This window comes from Wickerhamiella sorbophila (assembly GCF_002251995.1).
Source record: "Wickerhamiella sorbophila strain DS02 chromosome Unknown contig1, whole genome shotgun sequence".
NCBI lineage: Eukaryota > Fungi > Ascomycota > Dipodascomycetes > Dipodascales > Trichomonascaceae > Wickerhamiella > Wickerhamiella sorbophila.
Genome location: NW_020193984.1, coordinates 877880 through 898034, shown reverse-complemented (window position 1 = coordinate 898034; position 20155 = coordinate 877880). Strand labels below are relative to the sequence as shown.

The 20155-nt window shown below is 49.4% G+C and overlaps 12 protein-coding genes across 12 annotated transcripts; 6 read left to right on the top strand and 6 right to left on the bottom strand.

Annotated features, from left to right (window-relative positions):
* Positions 1-44: 44 nt before the first annotated feature.
* Positions 45-1733, bottom strand: B9G98_00537 (hypothetical protein; the record flags this gene model as incomplete). Its single annotated transcript, XM_024807095.1, has 1 exon — positions 45-1733. The coding sequence occupies one exon, from the start codon at positions 1731-1733 to the stop codon at positions 45-47; it is 1689 nt and encodes a 562-aa protein (XP_024662863.1).
* A 71-nt stretch (positions 1734-1804) lies between these two features.
* B9G98_00536 (U4/U6.U5 tri-snRNP-associated protein snu66) lies at positions 1805-3097 on the bottom strand (the record flags this gene model as incomplete). Its single annotated transcript, XM_024807094.1, has 1 exon — positions 1805-3097. The coding sequence occupies one exon, from the start codon at positions 3095-3097 to the stop codon at positions 1805-1807; it is 1293 nt and encodes a 430-aa protein (XP_024662862.1).
* A 641-nt stretch (positions 3098-3738) lies between these two features.
* On the top strand, positions 3739-4044 carry B9G98_00535 (hypothetical protein; the record flags this gene model as incomplete). Its single annotated transcript, XM_024807093.1, has 1 exon — positions 3739-4044. One exon carries the CDS (start codon positions 3739-3741, stop codon positions 4042-4044), a length of 306 nt encoding a protein of 101 aa, XP_024662861.1.
* A 20-nt stretch (positions 4045-4064) lies between these two features.
* B9G98_00534 (hypothetical protein) lies at positions 4065-5090 on the top strand (the record flags this gene model as incomplete). The annotated part of the gene is made up of 1 exon (XM_024807092.1): positions 4065-5090. One exon carries the CDS (start codon positions 4065-4067, stop codon positions 5088-5090), a length of 1026 nt encoding a protein of 341 aa, XP_024662860.1.
* Position 5091: 1 nt separating this feature from the next.
* Positions 5092-5658, bottom strand: B9G98_00533 (ER membrane protein complex subunit 7; the record flags this gene model as incomplete). Its single annotated transcript, XM_024807091.1, has 1 exon — positions 5092-5658. One exon carries the CDS (start codon positions 5656-5658, stop codon positions 5092-5094), a length of 567 nt encoding a protein of 188 aa, XP_024662859.1.
* A 64-nt stretch (positions 5659-5722) lies between these two features.
* B9G98_00532 (NADH-ubiquinone oxidoreductase subunit, mitochondrial) lies at positions 5723-7843 on the bottom strand (the record flags this gene model as incomplete). The annotated part of the gene is made up of 1 exon (XM_024807090.1): positions 5723-7843. The coding sequence occupies one exon, from the start codon at positions 7841-7843 to the stop codon at positions 5723-5725; it is 2121 nt and encodes a 706-aa protein (XP_024662858.1).
* A 768-nt stretch (positions 7844-8611) lies between these two features.
* Positions 8612-12847, top strand: B9G98_00531 (Sulfite reductase [NADPH] subunit beta; the record flags this gene model as incomplete). Its single annotated transcript, XM_024807089.1, has 1 exon — positions 8612-12847. One exon carries the CDS (start codon positions 8612-8614, stop codon positions 12845-12847), a length of 4236 nt encoding a protein of 1411 aa, XP_024662857.1.
* A 32-nt stretch (positions 12848-12879) lies between these two features.
* On the bottom strand, positions 12880-15339 carry B9G98_00530 (Putative GPI inositol-deacylase C; the record flags this gene model as incomplete). Its single annotated transcript, XM_024807088.1, has 1 exon — positions 12880-15339. One exon carries the CDS (start codon positions 15337-15339, stop codon positions 12880-12882), a length of 2460 nt encoding a protein of 819 aa, XP_024662856.1.
* A 551-nt stretch (positions 15340-15890) lies between these two features.
* B9G98_00529 (54S ribosomal protein L23, mitochondrial) lies at positions 15891-16358 on the top strand (the record flags this gene model as incomplete). The annotated part of the gene is made up of 1 exon (XM_024807087.1): positions 15891-16358. One exon carries the CDS (start codon positions 15891-15893, stop codon positions 16356-16358), a length of 468 nt encoding a protein of 155 aa, XP_024662855.1.
* A 290-nt stretch (positions 16359-16648) lies between these two features.
* Positions 16649-17473, top strand: B9G98_00528 (26S proteasome non-ATPase regulatory subunit 4; the record flags this gene model as incomplete). Its single annotated transcript, XM_024807086.1, has 1 exon — positions 16649-17473. The coding sequence occupies one exon, from the start codon at positions 16649-16651 to the stop codon at positions 17471-17473; it is 825 nt and encodes a 274-aa protein (XP_024662854.1).
* Positions 17474-17834: 361 nt separating this feature from the next.
* Positions 17835-18791, top strand: B9G98_00527 (Citrate/oxoglutarate carrier protein; the record flags this gene model as incomplete). The annotated part of the gene is made up of 1 exon (XM_024807085.1): positions 17835-18791. The coding sequence occupies one exon, from the start codon at positions 17835-17837 to the stop codon at positions 18789-18791; it is 957 nt and encodes a 318-aa protein (XP_024662853.1).
* Positions 18792-18892: 101 nt separating this feature from the next.
* Positions 18893-20146, bottom strand: B9G98_00526 (Putative transporter C83.11; the record flags this gene model as incomplete). Its single annotated transcript, XM_024807084.1, has 1 exon — positions 18893-20146. One exon carries the CDS (start codon positions 20144-20146, stop codon positions 18893-18895), a length of 1254 nt encoding a protein of 417 aa, XP_024662852.1.
* Between the last annotated feature and the right edge of the window lie 9 nt (positions 20147-20155).

Below are 20155 nucleotides of genomic sequence, written 5' to 3'. Positions count from 1 at the left end.
CATTATCTAGAAAATTAAGTTTATAACTATACCTTTTTTTTAATCTATTTCGACAGTGCAGGGCTATCCGCGAGGCCCTTTTCTTGTTGACACAAGAGGATATTTTCCAGTGCTTTGACAACTTTTTTCATAAAAGCAACATCTCCAGGAGAGAAAGTGCAAGATGCTGATGAGAAACTGCACATAATGAACCCTCCCCAACGCACATATACAACATTATCTGTAACATTTGTTTCTGGCTGTGGTTTAGTCTCTTCGAAAGTGAACTCATCATCGGTCATACTTGTACACGATGACGGCGAATTGACTGCGTTGGACTTGTTAACAACGGTGGCTGGGGTCCTGCGAAAGGGAATCAATAAAACACTAGGGTATTCCGCACTGCCCTCACAGTCCTGAAAACAGTTGGCGGTGTACTTGAGACCAAACTTGGAACTCAAGGCCGAGAGCAGTACTTTTTTGTCAAGTTCAGGCTCATAAACACCACTGTTGCTTCCAACTTTTCGGATTTGGATTTGCTTTTTAACCAGCCGTTTGGGCAGTCGCTCGAAGGCTGCGCTTTCGTCCTCGTGATGAGCATTTTTGAAAGTAGTAAACACTTGTTCATCAACTAAATAGCGGCTTCGGGCGCGAATTTCAACAACATATACAACATCGAGCCCAAGTGTTCTAGCGGTGATGTGACATGCTTTGACAAACGCTTGACGGAAACTGCGACACTTTAACAAAGACTCAAACACTTGATACGGCTGTAAAACAACCTGGCCGCCAAGAGGCTGGAAGCAGGATGCCATTCCCGGCTTCGTGTGTGTCAAACAAAAGTCAGGGACTCCGCTATCACCGTCGACCGTAAGAGGCGTATCCGTCTGAGACTCCAGGTCGGTTGTACTTTCTCTTGGATCTGAAGTAGCTGGCCAATCGATTCTAGGCCTAGGAAGCTCTGCGTTGACTTCGATATGTTCCATTACTTTTTCAGCGGCAAATTGCAATGCTTGTATTAGTCCACGGGGGACCTGAGTCCGAAGGTAGGGATCGAACATGGACAAAACACCAACTGCTGTACCATTTGAATTTGAAATCAGCGGAACACCTGCGTAAAACTTCAGAAAAGGTGGTCCATGAACCAGGGGGTTGAATTGGGTTCTCCAATCCGAGCTAGCATCGAGCAGGGCAAAGTGGTCTTTAGATAAAAGTGCATGGCCGTCAATTGACAATTTTCTGGAAATAATTCTGATTTCAGAGCCTAAACCAATCTGAAAGCACACATATTGGCAATTCGCATCAACGATCGAGATACATGCGCAGCTCAGACGATGTTGGGCCATAATCGGCCGAAGCATAGAGTCAAACCACTCTTTTTGCTTGACTATTTCTCGGCGGTCAATCAATCGTGCAACAGCCTGAAGGCGTTCTGCCTCGTTAGCTGATTCTGGCGGAGACATATGGCCGTACCCGTTGAAGCAGACAGGACGGGCGATGTTGCTCAAGTTTTGGGTGCCTTTCTGGTACATTTCAATCCAGTCATGCCACGTTTGGTCAAGTGCCCCAAAGGTACCGGTGGCTGTGTTTAGTTTTGTTCCTGATTTCATGCTGCTAACCGTGCTAGTATGGACACTGCTGCTCGCCCGCTTCAACCAGGAGTTTCCATCGGAAGCTTTTCTGGTCCGGGACGGGCGACGAAACGGCAACGACAGTACGCGGCGAATTGAGTTCACAGTCGAATCTTCAGTCATTATAGTGAATAAGTTAATTAGGATGGTAATTTATTTACTCCACCGTATTTAATGCCATTCATGCAGTGGGACTAATCGAACAGCGGTTTCGCTATTTCCTTTTTTGTAGCATCTGCATGACTTTTCCGTTTCATGGCACGTTTACGCCCTTCGGAATTACCATGGAACTTATGCGATAGGTGTTTGAATGCTTGTTTCGGGTCCAACAAATTCCCTTGGTCGTCGCGGTGCTCGAGTTCAACAACAGGTTGGTAATCCTCGAATTGCCGTCTTGCAAGTTCAAGTTCTTCTTTGGCGTTTTGTTTATCTTGGGCTTCAAGATATTCAGACCGTTTTTTAGAAGGCAGATGGTCAATGGATTCCTGTTGTTGTCGCAGTTCAAAATCACGTTGAAGACGCTGTGTTGCGACTTTTTGCAGCCATTCTTTGTTCTTGCGTTTTTTGCGATCATTTTCGGGCTTGACAACGCCTTTACTTTTCAACAAACTCAAAGTGGCAGCTAAACCGTTGGATACGAGTTCATTTTCGAGTTCAGTTTCTTCAATAACAGCGGGTTCCTCGAAGGTCTCGACGACCGGTTCTACAGCAGGAGCTGGAGGTTCTTCTAGTCTTTTACGCATTGAAAAAAGAAAATCAGTTGTACTACTGATAATAATTCCTTCTTTGGATGGTGTATCAGTCGTTGATTCTTCTGTGACTAGTTTCGCGATTTCCTCGGGGGCTTGGATCTTTAGCTTGTTCTTTCTGTTCTGACCCAGAATTTGGTGCAAATCTTCTTCTTCATCATCAATTGAAAACGTAGAGGGTAATTTATAATCTTCCTCGTCAACAACTCTTTTATTGAGAGACTTTCTTTTCTTTGTTTTGAATTTCACTTTTTTGAAATCAGACTCGGTTTGTATTACAGGTCGATCCTCTTTCTCTAGTGGGTCGAAAGTACCCTCGAATCTGTCATTGGATATTGAAAGTGGTTCGGTCTCTGGCTGCTTAGGTGCGCTTTTGGTTTTTGGAATAGGCTTGGCTGTTGGTATCGTTTCTGGTACTGGCTCTGGAGGTACGCTGGGGCTCGACTCAGGCTCTGATTCCGATTGGGCGATTGAGTTGACCGCTTTTACTTTAGCCAACCAGTTCAAATTCGATGCTTTTGGTTCGACTCTCGTCGCTTTATGATGGCGGATCCGGTTCTCCATTTCTTCAATTTTGGCTTGTGTAGAAATAGCAGCAGCCGCCTTTTCGGCATCTTTTTCCCGCTGCTTCCACGCTTTAACATCATCAATCTCAGCAGCCTTCTCGGTCAGGATCGGACGGAGCCCGAGAGATATCCTGAGAGCATTTGTTTGCTCCAAGGAAATAGTTTGTTCCATGACAAAAAGTCCCAGACGACCCTCAGGTACAAAATAGGTCAGAGTTGATAGAATACTTTCGAAATAAGTCTTTTGCAGGTCTGTTTACGCAAACAGTTAATAAATCCGAGACTGAAGGCTCACATTTTGCCTCACCTTCTCGAGAGTTGTACAAAATAGGCGGCTGGCGGATCCGGCAATGCATGAAGGGAACATCTACAGCGCAAAATGCCGCGAGAGCCTTGGGGGTCATTACACTTGGACTAGCAAGAATCGAAAGCCAAGGCAGGGACTGCGCTTGGTTCAAGCGCAATTGCGTCCCAGCCAATTCTCGCCATATCCTCGGTGCCACTTTTGTTTGTGAGGATTTACATTGTACAAGCACATTGAATTCAGCTGAAGCACTGTGCCAAGAACCCAACAAGTCAATTCCATTATCGGCTGCTCCGCCAACTTTCGTTAAATCACCAAGACCATACTGGCCAAGGGCCTTTGCTAGAACGGCTTTGGTGGTATATTCAAACAAAGTACCTCGGAAAAGGTAACTAGTTTGGTTGGCTTGTGAAGCAAAAGAGTATCTCACAAAGGAATCGAGATCAGTGTGATATTTTCGAAATGGCGCCAGGTTCCTAGCGTGTTGACATACCATTTGTCATTAGAGTATGTCGAGCGAGGTGGGCTCACCAGGTAACCTGGCCATTGAGGAGCCCGAAATCCAGAATGGAGGCAAAATTGAGCCGCTATCCAAGTCCAGTAACGCAGAGGGCTCTCTGGAGCCTCGAACACCGGTCCGGAACCGTCCGGTGTCAGTAGGAATGAGCCCTAAAAGCCCTGCTCCAAGTGCCGGTGTGACTCAGATCGCCCGCGACATTGAGTCTCAAGTTGACAGAATGCAAGAGATACTGGCCTCCTACGAGAGCGATTTGAATTCTCGATTGGATCAAATAGTTAATAGACTAAAGGATTGAATGTATCTATCAAGTTACTAATGCCGGCGAAGAGGCGAGTTCGGAAAAAGCCCCAGACGATTCGAGCTATAGCTGCTCAATCTAAAGGCACAATGCTTGCTAACGAGGTGGAGGCTGTTTTTGAGCCTCTCGAGTTGGGTGACAACCCGGAATTCCAGCGAATTGCCGCCAGGTTCACCGCTCAAGATAAAGATCAAGCCCCGGTGAAATTTGAACAGGAGACGGTTGAAGAGGTTCCTAGCAAAAAACGAAGAACAAAAATCTCTCTGGCCACTTTGAAGGAACACACCGGGCGGCCAGAGCTTGTACAATTGTGGGACGCTGACGCCAAAGATCCGCTGTTCCTGATCCAATTGAAAAGCGCTCCGGGGGTCGTTCAAGTGCCCCCTACATGGCAAAGTTCGTTTTTCAAGTCACGATTTTACCGTCGACCAGCCTACAGGCTTCCCCAGAATATTTCAGATACAGGAATCATGGATTTACGAGACGTCTACGAAGACGAGCAAGAAACGCTCACGCAAAAGAGCCGGCAGCGTGTCCAGCCCAAACTAGGAAAGCTCGATGTTGATTTCCGGAAATTGCATGCCGCGTTCTTCAAATTTCAGCAGAAGCCAAGACTCTCAAGCTTTGGATCAGTATACGACCCCTCCAAGCAACAAGCGGCAGACGTTAATTTTGATCAGTTCACACCAGGCGTGCTGTCTGACCGACTGAGAGGAGCACTAGGACTAGGACCGCATGATGAGCCACCATGGGCAAAGACACAAGAGAAAATAGGCCTTCCCACTGCTACGAAGCATGAACATTGGGGCGAGATGAATCTCGACAGCGAGTCTGAACAGTCCGAGTCTGATCTGGAACCCGAACAAGAAGAACAGCCCCAGCCGGAGCCTGAAAAAGATGACGAGCCCAAATACGAGCCTGATTCAGAGTCGGAACCGGAGCTGCCCACAGAGTCTGCTTCAAACAGACAACTGTACGTTGAACTGCAAGAGTCTTCAACCGAAGGAGCTCTGGGTCCTTCTAAAAAGTATAACCTACCTTAATTTATTTAGAATGCTTTTCTGCGATTTTCTTGGCAGCTTCGATACTTCCACCCGATTGCCTGACCTGTTCCAGAGTCTCTTCATCCAGCGAAGACACCAAAAGGGGCATTCCTTCCATTAACAGCATCGTAATGAGACCCATAAACACCATAGGTTGCTTAATCAAGGCCCAGAAACTGAACCCAGGCCGCTGTACAACTGTTTGGTGCTTCTTATATCCAGTAAACGCTAGTGGGTAAGCGTCAGACGGACCGACGTCGGTTAGCGCGTGGCCATACAGAAGCTTGTTGGCTAACAATCCCTCCTCGGAGATGGTTAATTTGTAGCGATAATCGTACGAAACAATAGGCGAGTCCACAGTAACGAGGTACTGGCCTGCCTGTATGTTGTGGAAAGTGAAGTTGCCTCCCGCGGTGATGTATTGCAGGTCCTGCTGCCCAGTTAGCACATCTTCCAGCCTCACAGTGACACCAGAAACCCATTCGGGCCGTAAATTAGCCACATAACCATCAACAGCATAGCATGCTGCCGTAGATATCCAGCCCAACATCGCCAGAAGGCCCAACATGGTGAGTGGTGATTAATAAAGCGGGTTACGAGTCAAGTGCATAGTTTATATTATATACTGCTTTCTAGAGCTGGAAAGCGGCAGAGGACTTGGCCATGGTTGGAGACGAACGTGCAACGGAGTTTGTGAGGTAGAAGTTGTCAACAACGCTGCGCAGAGGAGCCTTGGTAGAAGAGGCACTGAGCGCACCCAGCTGCTTAGCGGCCAACTCGCCCAAGACGGAGGGCTCCAAAGCGTCCAAAGAAAGCAAGTTAGGAGCAATCTCGGAAATGCGGTCGCGCAACTCCACGATGTTTTCATAGGGCAGAGGAACGCTAAGGACGTCGCTGAGAGCCTTGATGATCTTCCAGTCCTCACGGGCAGCACCAGGAGGTGCAACGGCGGCGCGGGTAGCTTGAGCACGGCCCTCAGTGTTGACGTAGATGGCATTCTTTTCGGTGTATGCAGCACCGGGCAAAATAACGTCGGCAAGAGGCGCACCAACATCACCATTGTGGCCCTGGTAGATGACGAAGGCGTCCTTGGGCAGGTCCTTGGACTTGATCTCATCAGCACCGAGCAAATAAACAATCTTGGGGGTGGTGGCAGCGACCTCAGCGTTGGGGACAGCAAAACCAACGTCATAAGCACCGGCACGCGAGGCAGCACGCTGAAGAACGGACAAACCATTCCACTCTTCGTTGATGACATTCTTGTTGGCAGATGCGAACTCACCCAGAGCTTTGTAAATAACCGCAGCGTCACCGCTCTCAGCAATGCCAGAACCGGCAATGATCAAGGGACGCTTGGCGGCTTTGAGAGCCTTTCCAAAGTCGCCCTTCAAAGCCTTGGTTAAGCTTGTAGCATCAGATCCGAGGGCCTCGTACTCAAAGGTGGAGTTGAAGTCGGGGCCAACCAGACCAATGCGGACCTCGTTGTCGAGCCAGTGCTTGCGGATACGGGCATTCATAACGGCAGCCTCCAGACGAGGGTTGGTGCCGACAAGAAGAATAACATCGGCGCTCTCAATACCGTCAATAGTAGCATTGAAAAGGTAGTTTGAGCGGAAGTCAGTAACAGCAGCCAGCGGCTTGTCACCCTCAGCAAAGTCGTGAGCCAAGTTTTCAGAACCGAGACGGTTGGCCAAGTCTTTAAGGGCGACTGTGGACTCAACGTCCACGAGATCACCAATGACAGCCTTGAACTCGTTCTCCTTAGGCTGCAGCTGCTCGAATTTTGACTGAATCAACAACAGCACGTCCTCCCAAGACGCCTGCTTGAAAACACCCTCCTCCTTGATCAGAGGAACGGTAAGGCGCTGAGTGTTCAAACCGTCAACGGCGAAACGCGTCTTGTCGGAAATCCATTCCTCATTGACGTCGTCGTTAAGGCGGGGAAGAACTCGCAAAACGGACTGACCGCGAGAGTCGACCCGGATATTCGAGCCAACAGCGTCAAGAACGTCAATAGACTCAGTCTTTTTAAGCTCCCAGGGACGGGCCTTGAAAGCATATGGCTTGTTTGTCAGAGCACCAACGGGACACAAATCGATGACATTACCAGACATCTCAGAGTTGAGGTTGCGGGACAAATAGGTACCGATTTGCATGTCGTTACCACGACCGGTGGTACCGAGCTCGGGGGCGCCAGCAATATCGTTGGCAAAACGAACGCAACGAGTGCACTGGATGCAGCGGTTCATAGATGTCTTGATGAGAGGACCGATGTCCTTGTCCTCCACCGCGCGCTTTCCGGCGATCTCGTGGAACCGGCCGCGATCAGAACCATAGCGCAGAGTTTGCTCCTGCAAGTCGCACTCACCACCCTGGTCACAGACGGGGCAGTCCAGGGGATGGTTCGCCAGAATCATCTCGGTAACACCCTCACGGGCCTTTTTAACCCGCTCGGTGTCGGTGCGTACAACTTGGCCCGGAGCCACGGGGAACGCGCACGACGCAACCGGCTTGGGGGCACGCTCCAAGTCAACAAGACACATACGACAGTTACCAGCAATAGCTAGTTTTTCGTGGTAGCAGTATCTGGGCACCTGGACACCGGCCTTTTCAATGGCCTGGATGAGGGCCGAGCCTGCTTCAATAGAGACCTCACGACCATCTACAGTCAGTGTGACCTCTGCTGCACGGAACGGAGTCGTGGAAAACGTCCGCAGCGCCTGCCGCGCTGCCAGTCTCGATCTGGCAAGCATTTGGTGATGGTAAGCTAGTAAACGATTAGTGAGAATGTGATTGGTAGTTGAGGCAGGGTAAGCTGGGAGGTTGGCCTGCCAGAAAAAAAATTGGTTGGCTCTGCCCTGGGCGGGAGGGGGTGACAAATCGGCGGCTCCCGAAGTTTTCGATCTTTAATTGTTCATGGCCACTTATTGTGAGGGTACGAAATAGGCAGAAGACACTTGGTGGCTTTTGTGCACACTCTTTTACCCTTCTATCATGTGGCCTAGATCGAGTGTGCCTCAACTGGTGCTGTGGATTGTTACATGAAGCTTTGCCTTTACCGGGGGTACGACATAACTATGTATTTTGTAATTTTTTCGCCTAGCCAAAACCACGTCCGGGACTTTTTCACGACTTTTTCACGAGACTGCATGATCGCTAAGCAAAGCCTTTGACTGGGCCTTGGGTGAACGCAGAGCCCTGCACGAGAATGCACCCGGATACGAATCTTCCGGTGGGACAGGGCGAAATTTCGGGGGAGCAGCCAGTAAAAATACGAGAGCAGCAGCCAAATAGCACTCTAGTAACTAAACAAACATTTCTAGGCTTCGTCACATCGCCGCTCGACCTTTGCAGCTCCCTGCAAACCGCCTCTGGAGATTCCACTATGGTGCAAGCGATTGATGTCACATCACGTGACTGGGGTATGCGTAGGTATTAAATGTGCAGAGACCGATGACTCTTGAAAACTTGCTGAAAGCGCTGCTGCAATAATTGAACTTTGCCTCCACCTCTAGAAAACAATGTCATCAGTGGAAGTGGCAAATTCAAACCATGCTGTCGAGCAAATTGTCACGAGTGTGGCCCAAAAGGTTTTCTCGGTCAGGTCCCTTGCGGAGCCTAATGAGAAAATCACCTCACTTTCGGCACAAAACGATCCGGTGGGCGAGGTAGCGGCATACCTCGATGAGTTTCCTCTCGAGGACGGCGAAACTGCGGCTCTTCTCACTCCAGTTTCTGGACTGTTCAATGGCCTCACCAGCTTTGGCGCTCTTTCCGCAAAGCCTGTAGTCTTCCACACAGTCGTTGGCACAGATTACGGCTACATTTCTGCTTTGCGCCACTCTGGATTTGTCTTTTTGCAAAGTTTCGGTCCTGAAGATGCTCAGGATACTGCCTTGGCCGCCCATTTGGTCGCTCGGCTCTTGGGCAAGCCAGTGGTCCATTTTTACGAAAATGTAGAGCGTGCAGTACCAATCCGCTGGTCTCCTGAAGCCATAGGTGCCTCTCTTGCCGCAATTGCTACATCTGATGTCGACCCTGAAACCAGCGAGGACCCAAAGGAGCCGGTACTGGAGACACCCTCCACCGCCATCGGAAAGGCTCTCTCCGTTGCGGGGCTCGCGGCATATGAATACCGCGGTGATGCCAACGCAAAGAATGCTCTGGTTGTTCTTGGAAGTACCCAGGCTTTAGCCGAAGCGGTTGCTAATACCTCCCAGGTTGGTGCCCTTTATATCCGCGTTTATCAGCCGTTCGACGCCGCACAGCTTCTTGCAGAATTGCCCAAATCAGTCTCTAGGTTGGCCCTTTGTGAGCAGATTGCAAACCCCACTACTGCTTTTCTTCCAATCGCACAGGATATCCTTACTGCACCCGCAACGTCGTTGGCTGCTTTCGACCATATCGCTACTTTCCGTCTTGGTGCGGTCCCTGCACTTTCTGATATCATCGGCAACCTCGAGGCTGGTAATTCTGAACAGGGCCTGTTGATTGGCTCTCCTCTTGGCCAGACTACCGAAAGTGACAACTCCTCTTCCGTCGCTGCTGCTATCGCCTCCGAGACTGCTTATTTCAAAGTTTTGAAACAGCTCTTCCCCAACGTCGATTTGCTTAATATGACAAAAGAAGCTACCACTGGCCTGGATACCGTTCCAGAGTATGGCTTTGGTGCTTTCCTCGCGTCGGAGAAAGAGCACGCCGAAGTCAAACATAAGCTTCTAGCCGACGCCAAAGCTGGAAAGTTCAGCCAGGAAATTGTATCCTCTATCTCTAAATGGGCTTTGGGTGATAACAGTGTTGCTGTGATTGAACCTCTTCAAAACTCTGCTGAGCTGGCCGAGTACAAGAGCCAGATTACTCCTGCCACCCCTTGGCTGGTGGGTAGCGATACCTGGTCCTACGATTTCGGTACTTCTGGTGTTCATCATGTTTTGGCATCCAGAAAAAACATCAACATGCTTGTCATCGATTCAAAACCTCAGTCCGCAGTTATTACGTCGCGTCAACGCAAGAAGGACATCGGCCTTTATGCTATGAGCTTTGGCAACGTCTACGTCGCTTCTGTTGCTATTTACGCATCTTACACACAACTCCTCCAGGCTTTCTTGGAAGCAGCCTCTTTCAATGGTCCATCTATTGTTGTTGCATATCTGCCTCATGAGGGAAAGACGGATCCTTTGGCAGTTCTTAAAGAGACTAAGCGTGCTGTCGATACTGGATACTGGCCATTGTATCGATATGATCCTCGCAACGACACTGATGCTTTTAAGCTTGACTCTTTCACAATTCGCAAGAATCTTGAGGACTTTTTGGCTCGTGAGAATAAGCTTACCTTACTTGCCAACAAGACGCCCCAGATTGCTCGTGATTTGCAAGCCAGTTATAGTGCCAATGTCCGCCGTGAGCAACTGAAAAGCGCACGTGAGGCTTATGATAAGCTTCTTGCTGGTTTGAGTGGTCCACCCGTACTTGTTTTGTTCGCTTCGGACGGTGGTCAGGCTGAGATGGTTGGTCGTCGTCTGGCTCGCCGTGCTAAGGGCCGTGGCCTCAAGGCTAGCGTCGCTGCTTTCGACGATATCGAGGCTGATGATCTTGCCAAGGAGACCAATGTTGTTTTCATCACTTCCACTGCTGGTCAGGGTGAGTTCCCTCAAAACGGTCGTGAACTTTGGGAGCAGCTCAAGGGCGGCAGTGATTTGGACCTTTCAAACGTGAAGGTAGGCGTTTTTGGTATGGGTGACAGTCAGTACTGGCCCCGCAAAGAAGACAAACTCTACTATAACAAGCCCTCGCATGATCTTTGGAATCGCTTAACCAAAATGTTGGGTGCCCAAGAGCTGGTTGAGCTTGGTCAGGGTGATGACCAGGATGCCGATGGATGGGCAACTGGCTATAATGATTGGGAGGCCAAGCTCTGGGAGGCTCTTGGTGTCGCTAATGTGCAAGGTGAAGATGAGCCTGCTCCGCGCACAAACGAGGATATTAAGCTTGGATCCAATTATCTTCGCGGTACCATCGCCGAGGGTCTTAAGGACAAGTCTACTGGAGCTATCAGCGCTGATGATCAGCAATTAACCAAATTCCATGGTATCTACATGCAGGATGATCGTGACGTTCGTGATGAGCGCAAGGCCCGTGGCCTGGAGCCTGCATACTCTTTCATGGTTCGTGTACGTTTACCTGGCTGTGTCGCCACTCCTGAACAGTGGCTCAAGATTGACGAGCTCTCTGATTCTCGTGGCAATGGTACTTTCAAGATCACCACCCGTGGTACTTTCCAGCTTCATGGCGTCATTAAGGAGGATCTCAAGCCAGCTATTCGAGGCATGAATGCTGTTCTTATGGATACCGTCGCTGCTTGCGGTGATGTAGACCGCAATGTTGTTGCTGCTGCTACTCCTCATAACGCTGCTGTCCATCGCCAGGTCTATGAAGTTTGTAATGAGATCTCCGAACATTTATTGCCTCGCACCACCGCTTACTACGAGATTTGGCTCGAGGGTGAAGATGCCTCTGATGGACCAGGCTTTGCAGAGGCCTGGGATAACCGCAAGGACGGCTGTACCAAGAAGCCCAAGAAGCAGTTGGTTAGCCAAAGTGCCATAGAGGACGTTGAGCCTCTCTACGGCAATGTTTATCTCCCGCGGAAGTTCAAGATCAATGTTGCTGTTCCCCCATACAACGATGTCGATGTTTACGGCCATGATATCGGCCTCATTGCCATTGTTGATAATGATGATAAGACTGTCACCGGCTTCAACGTTCTGGTTGGTGGTGGCATGGGTACTACTCACAACAACAAGAAAACTTACCCCCGTACTGGTTCGCTCATTGGCTACGCTTCCCGCGAAAAGATCACGGAAGTCTGTGAGAAGGTCATGCTTGTTCAGCGTGATAACGGTGACCGTACAAACCGAAAGCATGCTCGCCTAAAGTACACTGTTGATGATATGACACCTGAGGGTTTCAAAGCCGAGGTCGAGAAGTACTTGGGTTACCCTCTGGAGCCTGCTCGTCAACACCCTACTTTCAAGACCAATGTAGATACCTACGGTTGGGTTCGTGATGAGGAGGGCTTCAATCACTTTACTACCTTTGTTGAGAACGGGCGTGTTGAAGATACTCCTGAACTGCAGTTCCGGGCTGGTTTCCGCGAGATTGCCAAGGTTATGCAGGGTTCCAAGGCTGAATTCCGCCTCACTGCTAACCAGCACATCCTTGTTGCCAACATCTCTGATGAGCAAAAACCCATCATTGATAAACTGCTTGTGAAATACAAGCTCGACAATCTGGCATTCAGTGGTCTCCGTCTTTCTTCTGCTGCTTGTGTTGCGTTCCCCACTTGTGGGTTGGCTATGGCTGAAAGTGAGCGTTACCTTCCGGTTCTTGTTACCAAGCTTGAGTCCGCTCTGGAAGAGTATGGTCTTCGTCATGATTCTGTCACAATGCGCATGACTGGTTGCCCTAATGGTTGTGCTCGTCCTTGGTTGGCTGAGGTTGCTTTGGTCGGAAAGGCTTATGGTGCCTACAACTTGTATCTGGGAGGTGGCCACGTCGGTGAACGTTTGAACAAGCTCTACCGCTCGTCTTTGAAGGAGGAGGAAATTCTTGAAACTCTTTTGCCTTTGTTCAAGTCTTGGTCGTTGGAGCGCAAAGATAGCGAACCATTCGGTGACTTTGTTATTCGTAAGGGTGTCATCTCTGCCACTCGCGAGGGCAAAGACTGGTGGGAGAATGTTGAGCCTGGTTTGGAGTAATGTCTAGAAAAAAATACATAATGCGTGAATATCTACTGGAGTTTTCTTGGCTGAGGTCTTTCCATGTAAAGAGTCAGAAGCCAGCCAGCAAAGTAGTTTACAAGATGGTGCATCATGAAAGTGTGCATCGCACCGTAAACAAGCGCATAGGTTGCCATATAGATCAGGCAGGCGTATGTGAAACGTTTCAATAATACATTGTCGCAGGGAGGGGGTATGGGACTTGGATGCTGCGACAAAAAGTATACGAGGATCACGATCGGAGCCGCGGCCACAATGTTGCGGTAGGTCGAGAAAGCCAATGACCACTCGAAGTTGATATTATGCGCCCAGACGACAAGGATAGGGCCATCAATGGCGCACGTCCAAAGGAACAGCATTGAAAACGTGTACTGCCATGAATCGGCATCAACCGTTTTTGATAGCAAAAATACAGTGACAGCAATGAACACAACCTGATAAGGAATGAAAAATAATGCCGAAAGCCAGAATAAGTTGCCAATAATGTATACAGCGGGGTTTTTCAGGGACTGAGGCACGGGCGGACCACGGCAACCTCGACAAGCAGCGTTCTGAAGCCAGCCATTTGCAAATACGATTGCGGAGAGTACCTGGTGGACTAGCATGAGAGCTGCCGTTGCCATGACAAGGAGCAAAGGCGGAATCCAGAATAAAAGTGGCTCATCAACTCCAACTAGCATGTCATGAATGTCAAATGTTTGCCTCTGCAGTGCATGGATATTGTACCGTTCACTTGGCATTTGTAAAGACCTGATCAGATTCCGCAATGGACGCCAGCATAGCGCCAAATGAGTCACTGCGAGTCCTTTTGCAATGTGAAGAAGATATTTTTCCGTGAAAATAGACAAACTATCCGAAAACGAAATGTGTTTGTTTGCGTGGAAAGCTCTTAGCTGAATGAAAACACAAATCAATACGACTGCAAGGGGGTACGTGGCCAGAGATGCGCGGTAGTTGATTGCCAAGTTTGAAAGGGTCGCCCACCAGTCCACTTTGATACGAGCGATATGGCTGGGGCCGCTACTGCAGATTTCGGGAGCGAAGATCTGAAGATAAAGACCACGCGAGTCATCAAAGGGCATGTACGGTGATTCAGAATACCAAACAATGCGTGCTGTATTGCCAACATACCACCGCGACTCACGAGCGGTCCATGACCGGATCGCCAAGGGGATGTCGTTGGCACCAGCATGTGAGGGTTGGCACTGAGGAAGAACCTCAACTTGTAAACTCAACAAACTTGATTTGATAGTAGGGAGAGAGATATTAGTGTATCTTTCTATCAGCGGAACGGATATTCCGGTGAGAACAGTCCAAAGCAAAGAGCTGTGGTGAGCTGCTTGAGCGACTGGAATAACAAGACCATTTGAATCTTGTTTGGGGTTGACTTCGAAAAAGCCAACGGGTGTTTCGAAATAAGCCGCCTTTTCGGTTCGGTCGTGCCACACCAGTGTATCGTTCTCCGTCAACGAATCAATTGGAGATTTGAAGGCAGACTTGAGAGCCTGCATTCTTTGTGTTACAGGGATGGTTCGTTCTGGGCTTTTTGAGTCAACAATCTTGTAGAGACTGTCTACGATTACACTTCGAAGCTCGGCACACCACATAATTGCTAGATGGTCAATTCCTCGCCAGACCTTTGGAATAGAGTACGTGAACGCAGACAAGCCGTGAGTGACTGGAATCAGGGAATCCACCGGCGTTGAATCAGGAACGACCATGTGATCAATATGACCACCCGAGATCGAAACAAGAGTTGTATTCTCCATCGGACTGTGCTTTTCGGAATAGCAGTTTCTCCAATACTGGTTTACACTGTCGTACACCATTGTGACGTCTTTGTCCAAAGTCAGAGGCGGGAAAATATGAGGGGTACTGAGAGTGAAAATGGTATTGATACTACCTGGAATGTAGTTATCCAGGGTGACTGCAGTTCTGGCGACTATCCCACCCATTGAGTGGCATAGCACGATAACCGAGGAGGGCACGACAGCGAGATTCCCATGCTGCGCATAAAGACCGAGAATATGGCTGATAGCATCATTCACATACGCAGCCTCGTCAACGATGGTTTTGCCATGTAATGCAGACATATCCTCGCTGAAATGCAGCAGGAAAAAGTCGAAAGGGGTTTCGGTGCCCAACTCTTCGCCCAGGTTGATGGCTAGCGCAGCTAACGATCGACCCTGAGAATGAGAACCAGCATTGCCAGGAATAAATATGACAGGAGTTCCTCCTAGGGTGTGAGGACCGGTATAAACTTTCGATACTCCGCCCTCTTGATACAAGTAAGTTCTGTAGCGGGTGGAGACTTTTGACGACGGGCTCTGAACATTAATCTCAACGGAGGAGGGCCTGGAATATGACATTGAGCATGTGTTTGGCTCGTAGTAAACGTCCAAAAAGGACAGTGCAGTAACCAGAAACAGCAGCGCGCCAGCAAACAGCACGTACTTTGGACTGTGAGCCATTGTTGTCTCGAGCAAACGTTAGCGGGGTCTAAAATTTTCTCTCCAGCCTTTTTGGTGGGCCAGATCGCTGGATGTTGTGCCTACGCCTTGAGGATTGGCACAAACGTTGAGCTAATTGAGGGAACCCAGTTCGACGACGAGGGAATCTGGTTTGCGACTAAGCAACCGTATTGATTTCGACAGTTTTTCAGCGACCATATGGGGTAAGGGCACGGGTGGCTCACATGGGTTCCAGCCACCGATTGATTGGCACGTTTGGTGGGGTGAGCGTTTGGGGCGAGATTCAGGTTGATATTGTTGTTCCTGGCCTCGTTTTGTGCATTGGACGATAAATATCAGCAGTATACGTCGTCTGTGGGCTGCTGTGTCGATTTTTAGAATCTGTCCAGTCTGCATGACAATCCTCGCGGCCACAGACACCTCCTTACCCTAAAGTAATCATACATACAATGTTGAGATAGGAATAGAGGGACTTACGCTTTGTAAGCAGACAGAAGGGTTTTTTTCTGGATAATTTCCCTGGTTTGAAATTTTCGTTGTAGTTGAGTCCCATGTCGAAGTATATTGGTAAAACAGCACTTGGATTTGCTAGAACTTGGCACCATATTGATGTTGCCCGAGATCCCCGCCCGCTCGGTCGTTTAGCCACTGCTATTGCAACCGCGTTGATAGGCAAACACAAACCTGTTTATTATCCTGGCTCGGACTGCGGAGACTACGTTGTGGCGACAAACTGTCAGTTTATTTATGCTACTGGTAAAAAGGACCAATTTAAGCTGTACCGGCGGCATAGCGGCCGGCCTGGTAATCTTCACGAAACGACGCTGGCTGATCTGAAAAACCGCAAAGGTGGCGGTGAAGTTCTTCGCAGAGCCGTTTCTGGTATGCTTCCCAAGAACCAGCTTCGCCAGCGTCGTCTTGAGCGGTTACGGACGGTGGAAGATGGCAACAATCCCTGGGCACAGAACATCACCGCTTTCCACGACGAGGCGGTTAAGAGCGAGTCCCAAACAGCTTGAAAACAAAAAAATTTGAAAAGCAAGTTACAATTTGTATATAAATAATGCACGATTTTCCTCATCTCAAGACTTGTCGCTCGGAACGAGCGTTTCCCGTAACAGAATGCGCTGACGCACTAGCAACGCTGCAACATTGGATTTCATTCGCAGATCCGCAATGCGTTCATCTATCAGCTTGTTGATCTGGTCCACAGTTTCCTGCTTGTCTCGCGGGCCCGTAGCTCTGTTCACCATAAGTGTAAACAAATATCTCCCAACCTGGCGGAATATCTCCAAGTCTACCTTTAGTCATGGTGTTGGAGGCGACAATGATTGTGCTCGATTCGAGCGAGTACATGCGCAATGGAGACTATTTACCGACGCGGTTTGAGGCGCAGCTTGATGCTGCGAACACTGTTTTCATGACCAAGCTGCAAGCCAACCCGGAGTCGACGGTTGGTTTGATGACGATGGGCGGCGAGGTGAAGACGACTTTCATCAACAATTTCAGCACATTTTTGGCCGGAATCCGCGACACCAAGATCACCGGCAAGTCGCGGCTGGCGGCCAGTATTCAAATTGCTGCGCTGTCTCTCAAGCATAGACAGAACAAGCACCAGCGCCAGCGTATAGTAGTATTTCTTGGATCTCCGATCGAGGACGGTGAACGAGAGCTTGTTCAACTGGCAAAACGCATGAAAAAGAACAATATTGCCATTGACGTCGTCAGCTTTGGCCAGGAGGCGGATAACGAGTCCAAGCTAGATCAGTTTATCGCTGCGGTCAATTCCAACGACAACTCTCACTTGCTCACCGTGCCGCCCGGTCCGCATGTTCTGTCTGATGTGGTTCGCCAAAGTCCGATCCTCAGGGACGGCAGTTCTCAGCCCGCCAATGCATATGTTGATGACGATCTTGGCTTCGATGCTGCGGATGACCCTGAGCTGGCCCTCGCGTTGAGAATGTCTCTTGAAGAGGAAAGATTACGCCAACGCCAGCAGGAGCAGCAGCAGGAGCAGCAGGAATCCCAACCGGATCAGTCTAAAAGCTCTGATGCCCAGACCTCGGAAGCAGCGCCGGCCGTCGCCGAAGAGTCTCAAGATGTTGTCATGGAAAATGACTCTGAAAAAGAGTAGTTAACTAAATAGTTCTAAAATTATGCGATTCCAGAACAATTCCCGGGCGGGGCAGCGTCTGGAAACCTAAGGCGTACCGGGGCCCTCGCCGAGCGGGGAACCCCGCAGTGCACGAAACTTCATCGGCGAAATCCACCAAGTCATCGGCGGGTTTATGTATGATTTTACAAAATGACTGTTTTAAGCTCCCATAATATTTTTCCAAACCCAACCTCAACAGCTCAACATGACCCGTGCTAGGCTCGACCGTGTTGAAAGAGGGTTGTTGACCCCTATCACATGGCAGCGGAGCGACTATGTAAGCAATGACTGAGAGTATATTTAACACATATCACCACTAAGTGCCCAAGAAGAACCCGGCATGGACGCCACATTAGAAGTTATGCCTACATTACAACCCACGATTGAGCGCAAGCCAATCAACTTTGGTAACATTGCTCTTGGTGCCGCTCTCAATTTGTTTGAGGTGACTACTCTTGGCCAGCCGTTTGAGGTTGTCAAGACGACGATGGCCGCAAACCGAGGCGATAGATTCCCGCAGGCGATTGCCCGAATCTGGGGCCGCGGTGGTATCTTTGGCTTCTGGCAGGGTCTTATTCCCTGGGCCTGGATCGAGGCCTCGACAAAGGGCGCGGTTCTGCTGTTCACATCAAGCGAGGTCGAATACTACTCAAAAGTCGCCGGCGCAAACAATTTCGTCTCAGGAATGGCCGGCGGTATGGTAGGCGGTGTTGCTCAAGCATATCTGAGTGTTGGTTTCTGTACGTGCATGAAGACTGTCGAGATCACGCGTCAAAAGCAAGCTGCTGTTGGTGTCACGCCGCCATCGACCTTCCGAGTGTTTCTGGATATTTATCAGAAAGAAGGAATCCGCGGAATTAACAAGGGTGTCAATGCCGTAGCTGTGCGTCAATGCACCAACTGGGGTTCCCGTTTCGGTATCTCCCGCTTAGCTGAAGATGCCATCCGCAAGGCCACCGGAAAAACCTCATCCGATCAGGGCACTCCCTCACTTAGTGCAGGTGAAAAGGTTCTGGCTTCTGCCATCGGTGGTGGTCTCTCCACGTGGAATCAGCCTATCGAAGTGGCTCGAATTGAAATGCAATCCCGCACTGAGGACCCAAACCGGCCCAAAAAACTTACCACCGGCTCGGCTATTCGCTACATCTACTCCCAGAACGGTTTGAAGGGTCTATACCGCGGTGTCACTCCCCGTATTGGTCTAGGCGTGTGGCAAACTATCTGTATGGTTGCTTTTGGTGATATTGCCAAAGAATGGATCTCGAAAATTACCCATGAAAAACCAACAGGCCACTAAGCTTCGGCCCCTCGCTCGCTTATGCTCTGCTCTTCCCTATAATATTATTTTCAGTCGGTATCTCAAATACTATAATTTTTTTCTCTCTTCAACCTATGGTGCTATGTCGGTAGACTTTCTTTGGCAGGGATCTCAGGCTTTGAACCGAATTTGTCGTACAGATAGAGTCCGAAAAAAGTTATGGCGATGCCCCAGCCTTGTGCAGTAGAAACCTGCTGGCCGAACCAAAAAATAGCCACTGTAATGACGACAATTCGTTTGAAAAGAGATGCAATAGAATAAGAAACAGTGGATATTGAGCCGAGCACCACAAAGGCCAAGAGATTTTGGGAGAAGTGCGAGAATCCGTTGAGAGTGAACAGAGTCAACAACAGTTTGAATGAACCAGTCGACGCGACACCATACTGAATCATGCGAATACCGTCCGAAAAAAACCAGATCGGCATGGTCAAAAAAAATGCAATTGTGTTACACCAGCACAACACAGTCATTTTATCAAGCTTGGGGGCATTATTGGCCGCACTGCCCGTGGTAAGCAGCCGCTTGGAATACATATTTTGCGTCACAAACACCATTGTTGCGGCCAGCGCATACAAGATCGCGAATGGACGTGCCATGAACCCAGCTCCGCACGTCATAATAACACCAAGCATCAGCGGACACAACGCTGCGTACGTAGCCCAGCTGTACTTGGCTCTCAAGAAAATTGTTTGGGCCAAAACTGTGAACAATGGCGACAGCGATTTGATCGCATGCACCAGAGATACAGGGATTTCTGACATGGACATGAAGCTCAAAATATGTCCAACAAGCTGGAAACAGGCCATCGGCCCCGTGGATTGCACAATATACTTATTAGGGGCAGGAACACCAGAGGTTCCAACCATGTCACGGGGGAACCAAAACGTGATCTCGGGCCGAATCCTCGCCAGAGTGCAAAAAAGACTGCTGAACGCCACGGCATACACAAATTGAGCCATCGTGAGAGTCACTGGGTAGTTGAACTCATCCAAAATCGCCTTGGCAATGTTGTTTGAAATGGCAGAACACAGGTACCACGCTAGACACATCACAACCAACGAAACGCTTATGGGCGGAGCGAGCTGTTTTGCAACCTCCTGTGTTTGCTCACTGAAAGATTTCGAGCGTATTCTCTCTCCGCTACGGTGGTGAGCATGGCGCGGGATATGATGGTGCGAAGGATGGTCCTGGACTTTCACATGGGCATGCTCCAACGAGAGTGCAGGGCGGTGTCTCGTCGGTGTGCTGATATCGGGAAATTTAACAGTGTCTTCGCCTATAGGACCTCCACTTTGGTCCCAATGCATCCCACTTCCAGAAGCTACATTGGTCATGATCGTTGT